Source organism: Brachyistius frenatus, unplaced genomic scaffold, assembly GCF_029030835.1.
Source record: "Brachyistius frenatus isolate BFR_SWC_R1_liver_20210118 unplaced genomic scaffold, ASM2903083v1 Contig_110, whole genome shotgun sequence".
NCBI classification, from domain to species: Eukaryota; Metazoa; Chordata; class Actinopteri; family Embiotocidae; genus Brachyistius; species Brachyistius frenatus.
In genome coordinates, this window is record NW_027210709.1 from 575,185 (window position 1) to 594,968 (window position 19,784).

At 41.7% G+C, this 19,784-nt stretch overlaps 3 protein-coding genes across 5 annotated transcripts; all 3 read right to left on the bottom strand.

Annotated features, from left to right (window-relative positions):
- Positions 1-423: 423 nt before the first annotated feature.
- agfg1b (ArfGAP with FG repeats 1b) lies at positions 424-8,556 on the bottom strand. Of its 3 annotated transcripts, XM_069712539.1 has the most exons (12): positions 8,006-8,556; positions 6,059-6,152; positions 5,660-5,775; positions 4,898-5,033; positions 4,619-4,775; positions 4,346-4,453; positions 3,780-3,924; positions 3,413-3,492; positions 3,213-3,305; positions 2,865-3,023; positions 2,190-2,284; positions 424-2,003 (listed from the first exon to the last, which is right to left on the bottom strand). In XM_069712539.1, exons 1-12 carry the CDS (start codon positions 8,170-8,172, stop codon positions 1,944-1,946), a joined length of 1,410 nt encoding a protein of 469 aa, XP_069568640.1. In that variant the 5' UTR covers positions 8,173-8,556; the 3' UTR covers positions 424-1,943. The 3 variants fall into 3 exon arrangements, with proteins under 3 accessions (XP_069568640.1, XP_069568641.1, XP_069568642.1); XM_069712540.1 differs by lacking the exon at positions 4,346-4,453 and having other exon boundaries at positions 8,006-8,554; XM_069712541.1 differs by lacking the exon at positions 6,059-6,152 and having other exon boundaries at positions 8,006-8,175.
- A 119-nt stretch (positions 8,557-8,675) lies between these two features.
- LOC138629058 (probable flap endonuclease 1 homolog) lies at positions 8,676-13,912 on the bottom strand. Its single transcript, XM_069712552.1, has 11 exons — positions 13,632-13,912; positions 12,696-12,762; positions 12,165-12,267; positions 11,873-11,927; positions 11,674-11,735; positions 11,454-11,590; positions 10,593-10,653; positions 10,340-10,471; positions 10,090-10,235; positions 9,830-9,974; positions 8,676-9,550 (listed from the first exon to the last, which is right to left on the bottom strand). Exons 1-11 carry the CDS (start codon positions 13,711-13,713, stop codon positions 9,497-9,499), a joined length of 1,044 nt encoding a protein of 347 aa, XP_069568653.1. The 5' UTR covers positions 13,714-13,912; the 3' UTR covers positions 8,676-9,496.
- An 85-nt stretch (positions 13,913-13,997) lies between these two features.
- On the bottom strand, positions 13,998-19,012 carry LOC138629061 (mitochondrial fission factor homolog A-like). The gene is made up of 7 exons (XM_069712555.1): positions 18,870-19,012; positions 18,108-18,329; positions 17,691-17,869; positions 17,348-17,439; positions 17,022-17,192; positions 16,462-16,537; positions 13,998-15,953 (listed from the first exon to the last, which is right to left on the bottom strand). Exons 2-7 carry the CDS (start codon positions 18,322-18,324, stop codon positions 15,822-15,824), a joined length of 867 nt encoding a protein of 288 aa, XP_069568656.1. The 5' UTR covers positions 18,325-18,329; positions 18,870-19,012; the 3' UTR covers positions 13,998-15,821.
- Between the last annotated feature and the right edge of the window lie 772 nt (positions 19,013-19,784).

The window sequence follows — 19,784 nt, forward strand, 5'->3', positions numbered from 1 at the left end:
TTCTCGATATTATGCAGGAGGAGTATACTCTCAAGTTGGATTTTAACTACACGTTGTTACAAGTACTGCAGTTTTTGTTTTGTTTTTAAATAAAACTACAACAAATACTACCTTCAAGAGGAATTTAGTACTTTGTTTTGGTGCTGATTTAACTGGAGCTTGGAGTTTTGCAGGCTTGAATTGTAGCATAGTGCTATAGTAAATGTTTCTAATATTTACTTTAAATGAAATAAATTTGACAAAGAATAAATCAGCAAAATCTATCAGCTAAAAGTTTCCATGAGTAATAAAACATTCATAAAGGAAGAATGAATCACAGCTGTTGAATTAGTTGATTAGTTTCAGGTGGGCGGACCTAACTGTTTAGTTACCCCTCTGCTGGAATAAATATTGTTTTAACAGATAAATCCACAAACTCAAAAATGTAGTTAAAAATCTTTTAATTTATTTATACATATATTTATATATGTACACATTTACTTACCTATTCTTGTAAGGACAAGAAACACAAATGTCAAATTCATTGTTAGTCATGGGTGGCACAAATGAGACCCTGGTTCTCCAGAGTCACAGGCTGATCCAGTAAAGTAATAATCCCTGAATGAATGTTCTTTTCCTTTGCCTTATTTTAAAGCAAACCAGGTCAATATTTCTCCTCATTCTGTCTTCTCCTCAAAAGCGTTTCACTAACAAGGCAAAGAAGAGGACAGATATCAAGGGAGTGTGGTGAATACAACATAACATCGCACAGGTATTTTGTTTTTAAGTGTTGTATGTTGTTGCCAAGGCAGGGTCTGGTAAATCTGTCATTCCCTGTCAAAAGAACAAGTCAACCACGAACAGGTGAACGCGTGTCACTTGTTTAGAGGTAACCGAGTTTGGATCATACGCACAACCGTGAAGCTCTGACTAACAGTCTTTCCTTTTGTCTTTACCATATTCATAAAATATAGCGACTATTTGAAATATGCTTCAACAAGCAGAAATTAGGTTGCTAGAAGATACAAAACCATTTTACTAATGTTTTATCAATAAGGTCAAGTAACAGGCAGAGGAATACTCATCTTAACGCCTGCACTCCTCGTCTTTCCTCAATTTGTGCTGTAGCAGACGTGCCTGTCCCTTTTTCCTGTTGCGCTAAAAACATGTGAAGTCTCTGCTGGCCTCATACTCAAAAAGCTGCACTTGGTTTCAAACCCAAAATTTAGCCCATACTCTTTTTCATAGACATTGGCAATATCTAAACGGTTGACAAATAGTCTAGGATCCATGCTGTGTCCGGTGCACCAGCTCGGGATGTTTCTCTGAAAATATAAGATGTGGGTTTGGTTGCTTTGGGCTATAGGCAACTTTTGTCTCTCAGGAGTAGCACGTTAATAAAAGAAGCTCCTTAGTGCCAATATAGTAGCAATAAGCTTAAAATAACAAAAAGAAATCCCTTTTGAAAATGAAACACCTGCATCATCATGACTGCCTCAAACCACAGATCATGAATTTGGATGGAAACCCTGTTAATAATCTTAAAATGTATACCCTTACCTATGTAGATAGTTTGTAGTTGGGTTTTTTTTTTCCCACAAGGTGTGTGTATACTCACCCTTGTTAATTCAGTCCTTGTTATACATAGCATGTACTTCATTGTGATTACAAATGGTGATATGCACAGAGCTTAGTTATAAACAAAAAATAAAAAGCATATAATGTATTGTATATAGTCCAACAGTACATTTTCCCCCATAACAGTCCCTTAGTCATCAGTATAGTCCTTTGTACTCCTTCATAGTGTTGTAAACTTTTTTTTATGAAAAAAAAAAAAAAAAAAAAACATAAGTCTTTTTCTTTCTTTTTTTTTAAGAAATGTACTGCCACTAATTGCGTGACAGAACGGGTGCGTTGAATATGTGCTGCATGCTGCCCTCTGGTGGTGAGGACCGGGAGCTGTGCTACAGGAAAGGGTTGGTGGATGAACCACCTGAAGGGAATGACCCGGCCGGTGCTCCTGCCTGAAAGAAGAGAGAGTCCGAGTTAAGATTTAAGACACAAGCAGAAAAGATCACTTGTGTCCTTCAAATTAAATGTTATGAACAGTAAAGCTTTCGGTGAAATCGATCAATTCGTTTTTACGGACTTGACAAAGCCCTTTAGCAGTCTTTGAAACATTGGGAAAACAATAAACAATGCATGCTCACCATGAACGGATTATTGGACATGCCAGAGACAGCCATTGGCTGCCCAAAGGGCGTGATCGAGGGCTTGTTCTGACCGTAGACTGGGAATGCAGGGCCTGGGGGTGACAGAGGGAAAGGGATTTACAACAGGTTGAGTCTTATCTCTCCCAGCAGTTAAGCAATGTGTGATAGGAGGTTGTATTTTCCTTTTACTTCACTACAATTTTTATATCAACACGCCATGAAGAGAAACCAATAAAGAGTCAGACACAAAAAGTGATTTTACAAGTTAAATAATGAGAGGAAACATTCAAAAATGCTCAGGGACTAAGACTGTAAAGAGGAGGGGGAAAAAAAAAACACAAGAGCCAAGCCCCAGCATGTCAGATTGCATTCAGGTGTCAACAGAACTTTGTGAGTGAAAGAAACATTTGTTTGTCATTTTCTTTCTGGACCAGAGGGCAAACCAAAAAGCTTTGTGCCCTAAATGCAACCTTTTATTACTGTGCAGTAGCTGCCACTGACAAGTCACACTTAAAATTTGGGGCTGCAAGGCTTCAATCCTCACTGCAGAGGGCCATCACGTAAATAAAGAAAGTATCAGGTTCAGGCCAGAAAAAAGGGCAGCAGATCACTGGCAGGTGCTGCACAGGTGCAACAGGGTAATAGGACAGAGGGAGGTGGGAGGCCACTAACCATTAGACTGAGGGTGATAGGGTCCCGGTTGAGAGTAAGGGATGGGGGCCTGGCCAGGGAATTGCTGCTGGAAGTTTCCGCTGAAACTGGTCGGGAGGCAGTAGGAAGACGCATTCCCAAAGCCGGCAGGCATGCTCATAGAGCCAGTACCAAACGAGGCTATGAGACACACACAGCATGTGTGTACAGTGAACAACACACACATACACACACGAGGAGTCAATTCTACATACTTTGGAAAATCACAAAGCTCCTTGGCAATGTAACTGGGTTACATCAACAGAAATGATTAAGCAAAAAAACATGTAGCATTAAGTAAAGTAAGTTGAACCTTTACTGTCCACACACCTGGAGCTGGAGCTCTGCCATTGGTTTGGAAAGGGTTGATGGCCATCTCCGGGGCGATGGCTGAAGCAACAAAAGGATTGGTGTTTGGGACGGCTAGAAGATATACAGTCACAAAATGAGTCTTGCAGCTACGTGGAACAATGTAACAATATGCACTTTAAGTCTGTATGCATCATTGTAGTAGAAATAACTACGACCACCTCCAAAGCCAGGCTGCATGCTGGGTAATACAGGTGGATTCTGAGCCGGCGATGAACCGAGCACCGGTCCAAATATGTTCCTGTAAAGAAAAGGATGCAATGAAATGTTTTTACATCCTTTTAACAAACGCAGTACATGACGGGCGTCAATGAACCTTTATAAAACACACATCCTTTGCTCATCTGCTGCACCACACGAGTAACATTATTAAACACGGCAAACATTGAATTTCAGGTGGTATTCACGCAGTATTATTTCAAACTTTGTCAGGTTTGCAGAGGGAGTGTGTGAAGAAAAAAAAACATTTTCTGGAGAAGCTGTGTGTGCGTGTGTGTGTGTGTGTGTGTGTGTCTGCCAGTCTCTCACCCTGGCACATTGCTGCCTGAGGAGACCGAGAAGCTGAGCTCGTTGTCCAACTCAGCCAGAGCAGCATAGCGGTCCCCCGAGCTGCTCCCAGTCTGGGAGTGGGCAGCGACGGCACTAGACATCGACGGAATTGGCACTCCTCCCCCTTTCAGCAAATATAAAAAATAAAAATAAAAACTACTCAAACATCACGTAGCATAAGCACACAGAGGCACACCCTAATAATTAGTTTTAGGGCAAAATGCCCACTGGCTGTCTCCCTTCATCAGCACTTCTGAGGTGTCTTTCTTAAATTATTCTAATTGAAAAGATGTACTGATGTGAAATGTGTCGGTGTGTGAAAAGTGTTCGCTGTGCTGAGCATTAGTTTTAAATCTTATCCAAGAGAAATGTACTTCCATCAAGTTTCAGAGGTTGCTAAGCAACAACAGTGACGATCACCAGCTCTGCTAGGTACAGAAAGGGTTTGCTCAGTGGACACAGGAGGTAAGAAATAAATAAGAGAAATACTGAGGTGAGTATGTGTGGACAGGATGGAGAGAAGACAATGATGGGGAAGGTGGTACCTGATGAAAAGGACTTTGAGGGAGGTGACGTGCTCAGATGGGATGGAATTGCAGTGTTTCCGAATGCTTCAAAGTTGGCAAAGTTGGTATTTGAATTACCCTGAGGTGCTGCAGCCGTACACATGGAAAAATTAATGATGAATGTGGAAATAAAAACAATGGCAGGGGAAACGTGTGGGATAATGACAACACAAAGAGCACATTCTGCTCAGTATTTATATTTTTGATTAGTTTGATCTCAATAAAATACTGAACTTTTGACATGTATGTTACCTGACTGGCTTGGAAAATGTGCAAAGTTGGCAAAGTTGGTGGAGGTGGCAGTTTGAGTAGGCGGAGCAGCAAAGATGTCCCCTCCCAGGGCTGAGAGCAAGTCAAACTTCTTCTCCTGAGCGGCATTGTGAACCTGGGACCGACCTAGCCCTGGAGACTGGGTGGTGGTAGTAGTAGAACGAAAACAGGTTTCCAAACTTTTCCCCGACTAAATTCCAATAAAAGACGTTAATCGATGTTTTAATGAGCAGAATGAGGCTCCGTGTGCATTTCTCTTACCTGGCGCAGCGGGGTCCTGTTGAGCTGCAGGGTTTTGAGGGGTTGGACTTCTGGGGTGCTGCCAGTGCTGCTTGCTGAGGAGCCGGACACAGACGGCACACTTGCTACTGCCCTGGCCTGGTCTGGAGGAACATACCTAGGCATTCAGGAAAGAGCACCAGCACAGATGTACAGACATATTGAGGAACATGATTTCACTGATGCCCTTTCTACCAAACAGAGAGGATGTTTTCAATGTTTTTCGTGTATTTGAATGTTCGATTTTTCTTATGATTTTAAGGGGATATTTTAATCTGGTTAAATGGGAACGTTTGAGATTTGGAATTCATTTCCACAAACTCTGCAGCAAAAGCAGAAAAAGACACGTGGACATAAAAAAAAAAAGCCAGAGACAATGAAGAGCGTGCTACTGAGCTGAAACATTCGGTTAACCAAATCCCAAACTCCAAAAAAGTTTTTTGCTCAGGGTAGCACTTAACTCTCAGCACTCTTGTTCTCTGCATCACAGCTGATAGGTACAATCCAGCATTACTGGGTGATCTGCAGAACATCTTGACTGCTTAGCACTTTGAAGTATTTACTAGCTTTTAAACATGGTTTAAAGTGTGCATCCAAGTAGAATTACTTTTGAGTTCAACCATTTTAACAATGTGTGTCCACAGGTGGAAGAACTGAAATAAGAGTTTGGCAATGTGATCTTCTAACATCAGATTTTACTCTTTCAAATCGTATCAAACTAATGAAAAAACAAGTTTGTATTACCATCTTTTCTTTTCGTATTTTTCCTGAAGGAACTCTTTTACTTTCTGTGGTTCTCGGAAATCTGGAACAACTGATGTCCTGTCGTCATAGAGGCCCAACCAGATGTGTTTACAGACCTACAGGGGGCACAGGAATGAGGAGAGTGGGAGGTAAGGAGGGGATTGGGGGTGGTGGTGGGAGGAGGGGCGGGGGGGGGTGGCAAAGCCGGGGAGAGAGGTGAGAGAAAGTAAAGGGAAAGGGGGGGGGATGATGAGAAATCGGGAGAAAGAATTCCAATAAGTTGACTAAGGAGGGCTCAACAAAGACCCAGATGAGACTACTAAATCAAGCCACAGCCACGACTGTGAAAATAATGTTGAACAATGTGCTGAGTCCTTTGGTGTAAAGTGAGCAGGATACCTCATTGCTGTGTTTCTGTAAGAACTCAATTTCCTGCTGTGTGAATGTGGTCATAGAGATGGACTTCACTCTGTGTGGGGGATTCAGTCCTCGCCTGTGGGTGAAGGAGGTATACGTTAGCTGAAGAGCAGGAGCGGCAGGATCATGCAACCCGAGGCTGTTCATGTTACATGAAACAAACAAACAAAAACCCAAACCACACTTATTCTGGAAGGTTTTCTTTTCAGAGCAAATGCATTCAGGACTACTTTTTGTTTGGGACGCAGCAGGCGAGTGTCAACGTGAACATTTAACAGACATTTCTAAAATACTAAACAATCTGTGACAAAAGCACTGAATTATTAATTGTTTGTGAAGCACGTTTGTGATAAGGGATTTTACATTCAGACAATGTGTGGCAAAAAGTATCGTAAGGTCAATCGTTTAAACATACAAATAATAATATAAAATGTGCCTCAAGCGAGAAAGACGGGACACAAAGAAGACGAGCTTAATAACAGATCGGCAGAGCCAAAAATCTGACTGAAAGAAATATGCTGTAAGGATGGAGAGTGTGGTCTGAAACCAGCTCAGTAAAAAGATCACGTCAATGAAATCCTGAGGAACTTTGTATATTGGCTGATAAACTACGAGCCCAGACCTCCATCCAAACCAGAATTTGTGGCAGGATTTCAAACTGCTGCTCACGGCAACTCGACGGAGCTTTTCGACAGATCAAAACGTCGGAGGCCGACACAGACGTTTCTACATACCGTAAACTACAAGCTTTAATTGTAATTTTGTACTTGATTTACATGACATGGTCAAAAAAAAAAAAAAAAAGACATTTCATATGTCTGATCAGTGCTAAAAAAAAAAAGATACAATTAACTCGGGGTGATTGAATGTCGCAAAACAAAAAAATTAAGAAAAACTTTCCTTTTTATAAGCACTTTATTCATCAACAATTTGTGTATTCAAACTTCTCCTAACCGAGCACGCCGTGCAGTTTCATCACCGAGACGGACACAGACTCATGAATCTTTAAATAACACACATCTTGAGACCTCTTCAATGAAATGTTCCTGAAATATTGATAAGTTCGCATGCGTATTAACGCAGACTGTAACGCAGCGTGTCTGCATCCTGGTGGTGAAGCCACCACGAGCTGCCTTGGATGGAGGCTTGCACCATCTTTTAGTTGAACTCGTGTGACGTGCTGTCACGAAGGATAAGCAGAAATGAACGATTGTAAAAGGGTGTGGGCGGACAGGATGTTGCAGTGGATCCGATTCTTTGCCTAAATCCTGGCTGTGATTTCTTAATGATGTGAGTTTCTGAGGAAGAAGAAGTGGTTTCATTGCACAAGTTTTGTCTCTCAACTACTTCATGTTCAGGACCCACCCTGGTCCTTCTTATCTAGGTGTGTGTGTGTGTGTGTGTGTGTGTGTGTGTGTGTGTGTGTGTGTGTGTGTGTGTGTGTGTGTGATCCCTGGTCGGAGGTCCAGCTAAAGTTCAACTAGAGGAGGTGCCCCCCCCCTCCCCTCCCCCTCCCCTCACGTGCTGTTTTCAAACAAGGTGGTCAAATATGTGCCTGTTAGCTGTGAACCCAACGTCAGGCTCACCTCGACCACACCGGCAATAAACTACCGACACCGACCTCTCACACTCAGCCGACATGGATCTTACCAAAACCGCATATCGTATCCCACTGAGGCAACGCTTTAAACGACCTGCCGACACCACCCGGCCCAAACCCGGCGGGAGGGGGAGAGGGGGAGGGGAGGGGGGCCGAAACCGAGGTGTCGTCAACGTTACCTGTCCGGACTTCACCACTAGCTAACGAGCTAACAGTACCGCCGAGTCGGCGCCGGACCGCCCGACGGGACAGCGGCGCCGGTCCTCGTCCGTCGCCCGGTGGACACCGTAAGCGACAAATACCAGACTTTCACCCGAAAGAGAACTCACAAGATCCCGGAGCAGGTGGTACAGACGAAGGAGCCCACTGTCATGTTGACATAGGTCGGGCCGCGTTGGTCGCAGTCGAAGCATTTCCTATTCGCGGGCAGGCTCGTCATTTCCCGGAGCATCTTCAGATGAGTCTCCTCCTGCTTTCGCTTCGCACTCGTCGCCATGGCCGAAAACAGCGGCTGGTATCACCGGGGAGGAGGAGGAGGAGGAGAGGGGGGGGGGGAAGTTAGGTCAAGGGACCCGGAGCAGGGCGGGTGTCTTCAAGGCAGGCTTGCCGCGTACGTCGGCAGGGAGACACCTTGCTGAGAGGTCTGCCGGGGAAGACTGGGCGACTGACAAACTTCTTCTTCTACGTGTACCAAAAAAAAGAAGAAGAAGAAGTGAGGAATCCACCGGCTTCAGCAGCACCGGCGCCACCTGCTGGTTTGGAAGGACGCCTCGGAGTTTGAGTCAAAGTAACACTCGTTTGGAAATACTTCGGAAAACAATCATCAAAAAAAAAATGGTGCTATGAAAACATAGCAAATTTAACAGTTTGCATCCGGTCACAAGAACACCACACGACCAAATACATTTAAACATTAGTGTAATGTAAAAAAAGGACATTTAAACAGCATTATATATAAAACCATAATATATATATATATATATATATATATATATATATATATATATATTAACATGTTTTTGTTTTTGTTTTTTGAATAACACATTTTCAATGTGTGGATTTAAACCTCCCACCCTCTCTTTTAGACACTATACCACTTTTGGGCATGTTTTTAAAATTCAAGTCTTTGGTCTCTTCTTGGCAGCCTTTACACAACAGGTGCTCATTGAATATCCAGCAATGAGACATCCCCTGTCTCCAGTTTTGGCTCGAGGAAAGGCCTCCCTGACAGTGATCACACTGTTCTCTTTCAGAGCCGTCCACCTCCTGCTCTGCTTTTCTTGGTGGCTTTGCGGGAAACTGCTGGATGCACTGAAGAACTGCTCAGTAAATTGCATTGTTGTGGAGTGTTTATACAAGATCAGATTATTGTATTGTCAGATGGGGCAGCGCTCATGCATACACGAGGTCTTGAAGTCGATGTGTTGCAAAACGGCCCATTTTGCCTTTTTTTTTTTTTTACATTCAGTTGAAACTTAAAGGCACTTGGAAAAGCTCAGTTACCTGTAACTGCAAAACCATTTTCCGACACATAGAGCCGCTGTCTCTAAATGTTGTTCTAAATTATTTGAGTTACAGAAGATAAAATGAAAATGAATGAAATACCATTTAGTAAAATTCTCAACATTTCAAAAGTTTTCTCTGAGAACAAGAATGTAACATAATGGCTTTTGTAAAATAAAAATTATCTTGTGGCACAAATTAAAGATTGAGATTAGAGATCTGACAAACTGGTACATAATTCTTTGCGATGTCTCAATAGGGAGGCAGATGCAAACAACTCTCTTTCTCTGTCGGTGGAGACAACAATGGTGGCAGGTTTATTTGGACTTTGGTCTTTTTCTGTTGCTTGAAGAGTCTGCAGCTTCCTCAGGCTGGACGAAAAGAGAGAAGAAATGATCAGACAAATAAACACTGAACTGCTGAAAGTTATTTGTATTGTGAGTCTTTTTCACTATTTTCTGTCATAAACAAAGATACAAGTTTTCCTGCTTTATTATAATTTAGTACAAATTATGACTTTTTAGTATTACAAATGTAGTTATTTTTTTTTAATCTTTTAATCTAATAAATCAAGCTCTGAATCAAAATAAAAGTTTTTAAAAAGGACAAATTCAAATGTATTTTTGGAGATGATCATTTGCTGTGTTCACCTGCTGTCTCTTTCTTGTAACTCTAAAAAAGTCCTGAATGTTTGTCTGCCTGCTCTGTCCTGCTGCCTTCTCCTTTTCCCTCTCGTCCCGCTTTTTTTTCCGCACGTCCCAGAACGTCTCCATTCGGTGACGAATCCTCTGTTCCCTAAAGACATAGCAACACAAATGAAGTTTAAGATTGTTCAAATTGTAAAGATAAAACAAAGTATGTGAAAATGAAGATGGGGTTAAGGAAAAACAGAGCCATCAAGAGTACGTACTTAACGTATTTGACGTGACAGAGGAACCGGACCAAGGCTTCTTCATCCGGCTCAGTCCAGATGAGGCCAGTAGCTGAAGTTTGTGGTGCATCCAAGAATATCCTCCTTGCTTCTTTGTACTTCCAGAAATGTGGTACAGGATGGGTCTGAAGGGCAGCAGATATTATGGTCTGATTAGATATTACAGATTTTTTTTAGTAATAAACCGTAAAGACAGCGCAATAAACACCACTGTCTGTTTGTGTAATACCTGTCTGTTGATATGCAAAACCACATTCTCAATTGTACGGTGCTTCTGGATCAGTGTCAGAGCTCTCTTAGGACCCAGACCAGGTATCTTGTCACAGTAGTCACAGCCCAGTAAAATACACAGGTCAACAAGCTGGTAGAAATTTTCAAAATAAGATGGTTAAAGTACTAATTTCCGTAGAGTGGTATCCTTGTAATTTATAGATGTACTTTGTATGCTTTCAAAGACATCTTGATCAATGTCCTAGTCTTACCTCCTCTTGACTAATTTGGAGTTTCTCCAACAGCTTGGGTAAAGAATATTCAATGACTTCACTGTGAAAAAAAAAACAAAGAATCAACACGAGTTCAGCCTATAAGTCTCTCTTCTGTGCCCTTCTGTAAATAAAGTGTAACACTGGACTTTAGTCAATGAAGCAGTCTTCTCATAAAAGATATATCAGCTACACTCAGCCCTGTGTGTTCATTATTCACTGTGTATCCAATGGTTATATATGGACATGCAGATGGGCCACAGTGTAGCCCATCTGCATGTCCAGCAGCTATTATATATGTATGATCTTACTGGCTAAGTATCTGCTAAAGGACTGTGTGCAGTTAATCTTCATCTGACAGCGTGCTGCTGCTGTGTCCTGCAAGATCAATTAAAAGTACATTTCTTCTTCTTCTTGTCTTTTCAGAATTACTGTAGCAATAATAGTTATGTGGCGAACCACCATCTAACAGGATGTGCTCTGATTATGGGACTCCCAAACTCAGTTACTATAAATACAACTGTATCACTACAAGTGTGCAACTAAAGATGACCTTATGTGCCAATACTCTCTCATCCTCATTTACACATTAATACGTGTATGAAGGACAGGAAGAAGTGTTTGGGTTTAATTTTCTACAGACAAAGGTAATAAATATATTCACTCTGTTCACAATGAAAAAAATATCTCAAGCTTAAATTCTATGTAGTGCACTCATAAAGGAGGAAAATCTACCAACCTTAATACCTGTGCCATGCACTGGAAACTTGCCAAAATCATTACTTGCCAGTAAATCCTGTTAATATGTGAATTGAAATGTAAGAAAACCTCTGAGTGGCACATAAATTACACAGTTCCTACCTGTTCTTATTGGCATTCAGCTGGCGAATAAGAACACTGGCTCCAAACGGCAGTGTGTCCATGTCCTCTGATGCCACAGCGTCCACAGTACCCTCGATCACCAGCTGGGCACACAGTGCCTCAGCGTCCCCTGGAGCCTGGGAGACAAAGATTTCAGTGCATGAAGAGGTGAGGGGAAGAAACAAATAAGAGGGTATATTTAACGTGTAGCAGGTTGTACCTGGATGACAGGCACACCCAGATGCTTCAGGAGCTCCAGACAATCTCTGGTCTGAGATGATGCTGCAGTGAGCACAGAAGACTCAAAGATTTAGTTAAGAACATCAAAATAATATTACCAGTGTGTCTCAGGAATACAACAAGCTCTAAAACTATTGAAACCTCAAACCATTTTCTTTTATATCTTTGCGTACATGTACCTGCGCCTGTCCGGTTGGGTGACTTCCAACCAGATGCCTTAGCTCGCTTCTCAAGCTGCAAAACAAAAGGGCTTCAGTAAGTCATCCGTATCACCCAACAGGTGTCCGCCATCTCTGTCACACAACACTGCTTCATCACATTCACTTCCTGGTTTGCAATATTTTCTCCAATGGACAAATGTAATGTGACCAATTCTAGTGGGAGTCTCTCTCTCTGACCCATTACAGTCTTAAATACACCTGGAGGACATGTTTAGTATGAAGTCGAGTCAAAAAATAAAGTGTCTCTTACAACAGGTATCTTTTCCGCAGGAGGCTTTCCTTCAAACACAAAGACCGGCTTTATGTCGTGTTCAAGGAAGGCGAGCGTACGAAAGAAGAGACCTGTCAGGGGGCTGGAGAGAAGAAATCAAGAACAGTTCACACATATACACTGACCAAAGAACAGAAACCTCTGCACATGATTAAACGTCCTGTAACATGCTGATACTGTGTCTCGTAGGTCTTGATTTACCTTTATGGATGGTGATTCGTATTGATTAGGTGTTGATTATATGTAAATGAGATGATAAATATATCAGAAACACTGTTCAACATAATGCAGTCCAATAAAACATCACAAAGTGCGGTTTCATAAAGTACAACTTAAGTCAATTAACACACAACAAATGAGGCAATCTCAACAAACCCTGTTTTATATATCAAGAAAATGTACAGCAGGGTGATTTTATTAGATGGCCTTCCATCGTGCAGGTGTTTGTGAAATCTGCATTTGCTCCAGTTTAGTAGGACACAACATGTCACCGGTTATGAAAGAGCTCACCTGAGTGAAGGTGTTGCAGCACGGAACTGGTTCACAATAATGGACGTATCCAGTGCCACTACTTTCCCTGTGGAGTGTAAGACAGCAGCAGCATGAAGACAAAATAGTCCAATTTCTCTTTGGTCTTTAAGAGCTTGGATACCACATCCACTCCTGACCAAATGTCAAATGTAACTGATTACATTTATTCAAGTGTGGTACTTTGACAGATCTACAGTATTAAGTACTCTTTCTCCACTATTTGGTGAGGAAAGTATTTTTATGCACTTTTTTTTTAAAACTAAACAAATAATGTTACGGTAGTCAATGGAAGTCAGTGCAAATTACTTGACATAAGCAGTATTTACTATTACGGACCTTTCATAATGTTTCCAACATTAACATGCTGTCTGTAATGCAGATTTATAAAGTAGATAATACTATGTTCACATACTTGGTTACATTACAAGTAATTCAGTTTTTTTTTTAAACAGCTTTATGCATCTAAAAATATGAGATGAACATTTCTGAAGTGACTCTTTTTGATCAACTTAAATATTTAAGCAGTGGTGGAAGAAAAACTCAAATCTATCACTCAAGTTATTCTGATCTTAAACTAATCATGTTTTGACATCAAAATCTGTCTTGCTCTAAAATGTGACGGGTTATTAAGTTCAATAAGCAGGAAATGGAAATAATCAATGAACTAACTACCTGCTTCAAAATATTTTAGTGAGTGTCCCTGTGGCGGCTGCATTTAACGTGACATATTCATGGGAAAAGTAATACTTTAAAAGAGAATTTATCATGTCGGGTGTCACAATCACAACTTCTTTTTAGCGGAGCTGGTAGTCAGATGACTGATTGCTAACGTTAGCAGCTGGCTCATACCAGTGTTTCCCATTAAGAGATTAACGTGCTACCAAGGACCTGGTCCATCCTGATCAGGTGTGTTACCTGTGTAGTCACTGATATCCTTGTGAGAAATAGCATCGGAGGCGTCGGAGCGGATTAAATCGGCCAGTTTAGTGATCCCCATTGTGTTGTCAGGAGGCAGCTCTGCTTCTCCGTTTAAACTTCCGGTAGAAAACGAGTGCAAAAAAAAAATAATAATAATAATAATAATGTCACGTCGGTTTTCCTACTTGGTTTGTGAATCCTTTGCTTCGCAAACACGGACTGTGGCAGGAGCTTTAATTACGCGACACCTGTACACAACGATGTCCTGTCAAAAACACGGCAAGAGCTTCCTGGTGTTGCACAATACCTAATGGAGCAGCAGGGGTCAGCAGTGCACACACACATGCAGGGGTCTGGAAGAAATCAACATCCATCATTTATTACAGCAAAGATATTTACAAACAACGAATGTGTTCATATATTACAACTCCAGCTTTATGTGATACATGTAGGTCCAGATGCTTCTGTAATATCTATGATAAATAAACCTCGCATGAAATACGTTCATATTCAAAAATAATGACATCAATGTCATAATCGTCGCCTTCTATTACACATGATCATACGCACATTGGCTCTGAGATTTATATCACACTGTATGATGTATAAAACCACAGAGTCCATGCTTTTAATCTCGTAGGTAACTTGGTGGGGAAAAAAAACAACAACCATGAAGGTCAAATTTTGTGGAAAAAAACAACACGAAGTCGTGGAAAAACAGTAGCACTTCACAGTAATAATCTTAGTATTTTTGTTGCCACTTCACCAAGCTTATAAGAGAATCCCGCGACATGTGCCTCCCAAAGAAGTACAAAAAAAAAAATAACATTAAGGACATAATGTTTTAACAACAGGCTATTCAAGTACTGTACACAAATGTTTTGGGTACCGGAGGACTCAAAGGACATTCAGAGTAAATGTTATGGCATCTCTAGATTTAGTCTTATTTTGACACTTTAAGAAGTCGTTTCTGACCCAACTGATGAATATTTACTTCACACGGACAAGACGTCTGGTCCTGTAGCTGCGTTCCCAAAACATTTGTCTCGCCAAGTAAATCCTTGTTTGCCAACTCATTTGTCTGATATTAAAAATGTTGTTTACTGTACAAAGACAAACGATGTTAGGCCTCACCGGGGTCTCCAGCCAGTAGCTCGTGAGATACTGCTCGAGTATGTTTGTGTTGAGTATCAATTTGTTATTGTTCACATAAAAGAAGCTTATCGAGCTGGTTTGGTGGAGCTCAGCTACGCGAGTAAAAGTTTAAAGTGTCGGACAGCCACTTGAGTAGCTCTCAGACACTTTCATTTTGTCAAAGTAGCTCTCGGAGGGAGGAAAAAAAAAGGTTGGCGACCCCTGATGTAACATCTGTTGTTACTCTCCAAAACATTTATCAAGCTTAAAAGGTGCTATCAGTGATATTTTCCTAGTTTTTTTTGTGTGCAATAACCTTAATATATCTCTAAAGGTTGACAATTTCTTTTGCTACAATATCCTTTATGATTTGTACCATGTTTAGTTTCTCCTTAATTCCAGTAAACATGAGTGTAGCATTTGAAAGGCAGAGGAAGCCTCTGACTCAAACATCAGCACTGATTCAGAGGTATTGTATTAATTGGACAGCAACCTATACTGTAGCTAGTTTTAGCGTAATAAGGTATGCATTTGTTTTTGATGCGACATGTCAAACCTCAGCTCAGCACATCAAAGCAGATGCTAACTGCTGTTGCTGAGTGCGTTGCGAAACACCCTGCTGTAGTTTCACTGTGCTTTGTCTTGCTAGTCATCTTCCAGTTCAGCCAGGACTGGGATAAAGAGATGAATCTTTGAATCTGTTGGCTAACTTCACTCCAACTTTGAGCACCGTGGTGGCAACAGCTCACCAAAGTCTCTTTGTGGCCCGGCCTGCATTTGTGAAATTAGTTGGGTTTTTTTTACTCAATATACTAAAACATTATTCTGTTTCTCTTCTCAGTACCAAGCTTTCAGATGAAAAAGTCAAATCTCAATATAGAATTTAGGATAAAAACACACGGGGGTTGTGTTCTAGGACTATTGACGATTTTGCAGTTTTCCATGGCTGCCTTCAAATGTTAGCAAAGAGTCGTGAGGTAATTCAATGACTACACCTTTAACAAGGAATTGATTTGGCTTCCAGTGTTTTGGGAGACTCAGTCTTGTCCCACATTAGCGACGGAACCAGATCCAGGTGTTAATAAGCCAGAAAGCCACTGTGGCAGAATACAGGATCACCTCTCGCTTGGACCGCTCTTTGTTTTCTTCCTCCAGCAGCTGCAGGCGCCGGTTCAGCTTCACAATCTGAGTGAACACATCAACGCACAAACGGGTTTTTTTTTTCAACACTTTAAAAAAAGGATAAACACAACTTGTGCTGGGCATGACTAAGATTTACTTGCATATATAGAGAGGATTGTCAGTAACTGGTTATGATTTTTATTTAGAAGTACACGAGTCAAAAACAACCACAGACATGACAAAGTGCTTCTTACTTCAGATTTTATATCAACCCAGCAAAAGTTAACAATATTAGTTTTGGCAGAAATCTTTGTGTGCTTTTTTTTACCACTCAGCATTGTGGTTAGTACTTGTGTTCTTTGTTTTTATTCGTTTAAACCTAGTGTATTTATTTGTGTACTATCTAAAAGTCAACACCGGCTGTGTGCTGCACTGCAAAGCCACTAATCTGCCTAAACTTCACTGCACCCCAACTGCTAATTTTAACGTTAAAGACAAGAGACATACACTATGCACACTAGAGTAGTAAAGAGTGACCCAGACAGTTGTTTAGACATGCCAGACATATCACCTGTCGTCGCAGCGAGGAGGCGTCCACTAAGCCAGACTCATCAGGGTTTATATCCAGGGCAAGATCCAAGTGTGTCCTGTAGAGATGAACACACCTTAATTTAGAGTCATTACAACAGCAACATGCTTAACACTGTTAGCTTAGCTCCAAAACAGTATCCATACCTACAAAAACTCCCCTGAAAGGCAACTTTTTGCAACACACATCTCGCCTGAGGACATTATGGGAGCATCAAGAGACATTACAATGTTTTGGTTGTAAATGAGAGTCTAAAGCAGTAAACCCAAATAAGGTTGTTGAACCAGAAATAAACTATTTAAAGCTGTGCAACAACAATAATGATACATTTTTAGATGGCAAATGCCAACAAATCTCAAACATCATCTCAGCCCAATTTTCATACAGTGTAATTCATCATATTGACTTGTTAGCGGCTTTATCTGTATTTAAAAAAATAAAAAAAAACATTTAATGAATTTTCTTAAAATTTCCCCCCAAGAACCAGCTGTTTATTCTGAGAAACTTTCTGAATGCACAAATTTCAGGAACAAAGAAATCACCTGCGATGGCTGTCGTCCAGGACTTCAAGGACCTGCTGGTACGCGCGGCGTGTCGTCGACTGGATGTACGACAGGAACCCGGCAGCTGTGAACAGGTTAATGTTCGCATCCTCGGGGGAACAGAGGGGAGGACACAAGCGGACTGGGGGGACGGAGGGGGAAGGGGTTACACTGGCAGAGAGAGAAGTGGGGACAAACGGTAGAGAAACAAGGTGGTTTTTTGTTTTTTTTAAACCAATCAGGAGAGAAATAAGAACTCGCAATAGAGAGACAGCAGCGGTGAAGCAATGTTGTAACAGGTGTCTCAAATTCAGTCGTGTCCTTACCTTATGTCACCTCTGCTGATCTGACTGATCTGACGAGCAGACATATTCTCACTTGCACTGCGTTCCCTTCGAGACCGAGCGTGAAAGTTGGTCTATTATTGATGCAAAGATTTGAAAAAGTGTCAGACTCGCGTAACAGATTAACAGTGCCAACACGTGATTATTCGATTGCAGCCACGTGTATTTCAGCCTCACTGATTGGAAAAAGGCTGACGGTTGTTTGCTTTTTACTGCAAAAAGATGAGTTAGTGAGGCCTTTTCGATATATTATTTTATTTATATATATTTTACATTATAGGAGAAGTAAAATAGGTTGGAGAACAGAAGCCTTGATTTAACGTACCACTTGGCTGGGATTGTTCTGCGAGTTGGCGGTTTGGTCCGTTTCAAGAGAGTCCAGAGGCTGTTCTGAAAGTGTGAGGATACGTGGTGGGGCCTTCATGCTCAGGAGGTCCACAGGAGGGACAGACTGAATCAGATCCAAGTCTCTCGGACGACCAAATCGAGGATCCTCTTCATCACCTGCAGACAAAGTGAAGAGGAGGGGGACACGGGGTCAAGAAAATTTGACAGAGCACGTTGACCACAGTTTTAGCTTTCCTTAGCTCATGGTGTTAGCACATTTTGTTTCATTTACATTTGTTCAGGGATTTGTAATCTGTCCAGCAAAAGGGTTAAGACCGGTGCTTATTTTACTCATTTAACTCTGGGTGATGCAAACATCATGTCTCAGACATGCAGGTGTCTGTTGTCTCCTCACCTGCAACAACAATCCTTTCGGGAACCTGCATCAAAGCTGTGTGAGCGGGCAAGGGCTGCTGAAGCGACATGGACCCCGTCTGGTTCCCCGAGGCCACTTTGAGGGTGTCGGGGATTCGCATGAGCTGGCTGATGCCCTCTGTGTACTCCAGCTCATAATGGATGCGGTTCATCTCAGCCACGTCTGCGGTGGCGGGGGTGAAAGTTGGCCCACTCATCCAGCCTAAAAACGAATCAAATGGACACGGAAATAAATAATCAACAGATAAAAGACATCAAATCCGTATTTGAGTGTGTGACGGCAGAATGGCAGAAACAGGGGTGTCAAATGTTAAATGATCCCATCAGAGCTTTAAACCCTGATGTTCGCCATCCCCCCCCTCCTCATGTGAGTGTCAAGTGACCGCAAACGGTACCAACCACAACATGATGTGGAGCCTCGTTTAAAGGGCATGTCCCGTCGAGGAGCCAAGTCCTCCCGGGGGGGGGGGGGGGGGGGGCGTCTACGTATTGTATGAGAAATGGCATTTCACGTTGTGTGGGATTACAATAACACCAACATTGAGGTGTAGCTGTTGTCGACACGAGGCTTCAACGTCAATGAATTAAAAAATAAAAATGCACGTAAGACGCCATGTTAGCTCGTATCCGGCTAACGTTAATATGACTGACGAGCATTAGTGAGCTCAACATCGCGCTGAAAACCGTCCGCAAATAAACAGGCTGGCTAAAAACCACAGCTTCGTCTACTGTGGCTACTTACCGTTGCGGTTGGTGGTTGTCAGTACCGGGGGGGGGTTAAAATGTCATGTGTTTTAAAACGCTGTTCGTTCAGCCTATAAACAGCATCGACCGGGACGGAAACCGAAAGACGTACCGCTGCCAGCTCCGGTGTGTGTGTGTGTGTGTGTGTGCGGCTGTCAATAACCGCCCGGTGTGGCCGCCGGGGCGGAGCTTATGAAGCACAACGTCACACCCCTCGAGCCGCAGCAGCAGGTAGCACCCAGGACGGAAAACGAACGTACACAATTACTACACTCAAATTAGCGGTTTTACTCGCAGCGGATTATGTTGGGATTAAAAACAAAACAAAAATACAACATTCATTGTTTCATTGGGATTAAAACACAAATTAGTCTGTTTCGGTTGTAATTACAAAAAAAATATCATGTAAATATTTTTTTGACTCTAATGTGAGCATTTCTATACAGATAAAAATGAGGTCAGTAAGACAAAAGCTCTCTGAGGATATGGTTAAAAAAAAAAAAACTCCAACAACTGCGTTTCTTTCAGTCGTCCTGCTAAAATACTCAGAAAAATAAGTGTGCTATATAAATAATAAAATGACCTCAGAAGAGTCGTGTTCTATCAACTTTATGATTTGTATGGAGGTGTTTGGGGAAATCAGTTCAAACAATGTGCATGTTGGAACAGGTTCACTTCCAGAGATAGTGGGAATATAACATTGTGATGAAGTTTGACCGATTGCATTTTGGGTATTTCTTCACAAGTATCATGGCAATTGCGAAAGGACAATTTTCAGTAGTTTACTGTGTGTTTTTCTGACCTGTGTTGGGGAGCTTTGTTAAAACAGCTGCATGTACAGTGTTTGCAGGTTTGGTAGGCCTGTGTGTAGGTAGGTAGGCTGATGTAAAAGACGTATAGATTCACTGCAGTG

Bases quoted from the DNA above. Each gene is read 5' to 3' on its own strand.
- agfg1b (XM_069712539.1), bottom strand. From the start codon at position 8,172: ATGGCGACGAGTGCGAAGCGAAAGCAGGAGGAGACTCATCTGAAGATG. The intron at 6,153-8,005 runs GTGAGTTCTCTT...CTTCACCCACAG, and splicing joins ACCACCTGCTCCGGGATCTT to GCGAGGACTGAATCCCCCAC. The intron at 2,004-2,189 runs GTGAGCATGCAT...CTCTTCTTTCAG, and splicing joins TGTCCAATAATCCGTTCATG to GCAGGAGCACCGGCCGGGTC.
- LOC138629058 (XM_069712552.1), bottom strand. From the start codon at position 13,713: ATGGGGATCACTAAACTGGCCGATTTAATCCGCTCCGACGCCTCCGAT. The intron at 11,736-11,872 runs GTACATGTACGC...TGCTCACTGCAG, and splicing joins ACCCAACCGGACAGGCGCAG to CATCATCTCAGACCAGAGAT. The intron at 9,975-10,089 runs GTACGTACTCTT...CTATGTCTTTAG, and splicing joins TGTCACGTCAAATACGTTAA to GGAACAGAGGATTCGTCACC.
- LOC138629061 (XM_069712555.1), bottom strand. From the start codon at position 18,324: ATGAGTGGGCCAACTTTCACCCCCGCCACCGCAGACGTGGCTGAGATG. The intron at 17,193-17,347 runs GTAAGGACACGA...TCTCTCTGCCAG, and splicing joins ATCAGCAGAGGTGACATAAG to TGTAACCCCTTCCCCCTCCG. The intron at 15,954-16,461 runs GTGATATGTCTG...GTGTTCACTCAG, and splicing joins CCTCCTCGCTGCGACGACAG to ATTGTGAAGCTGAACCGGCG.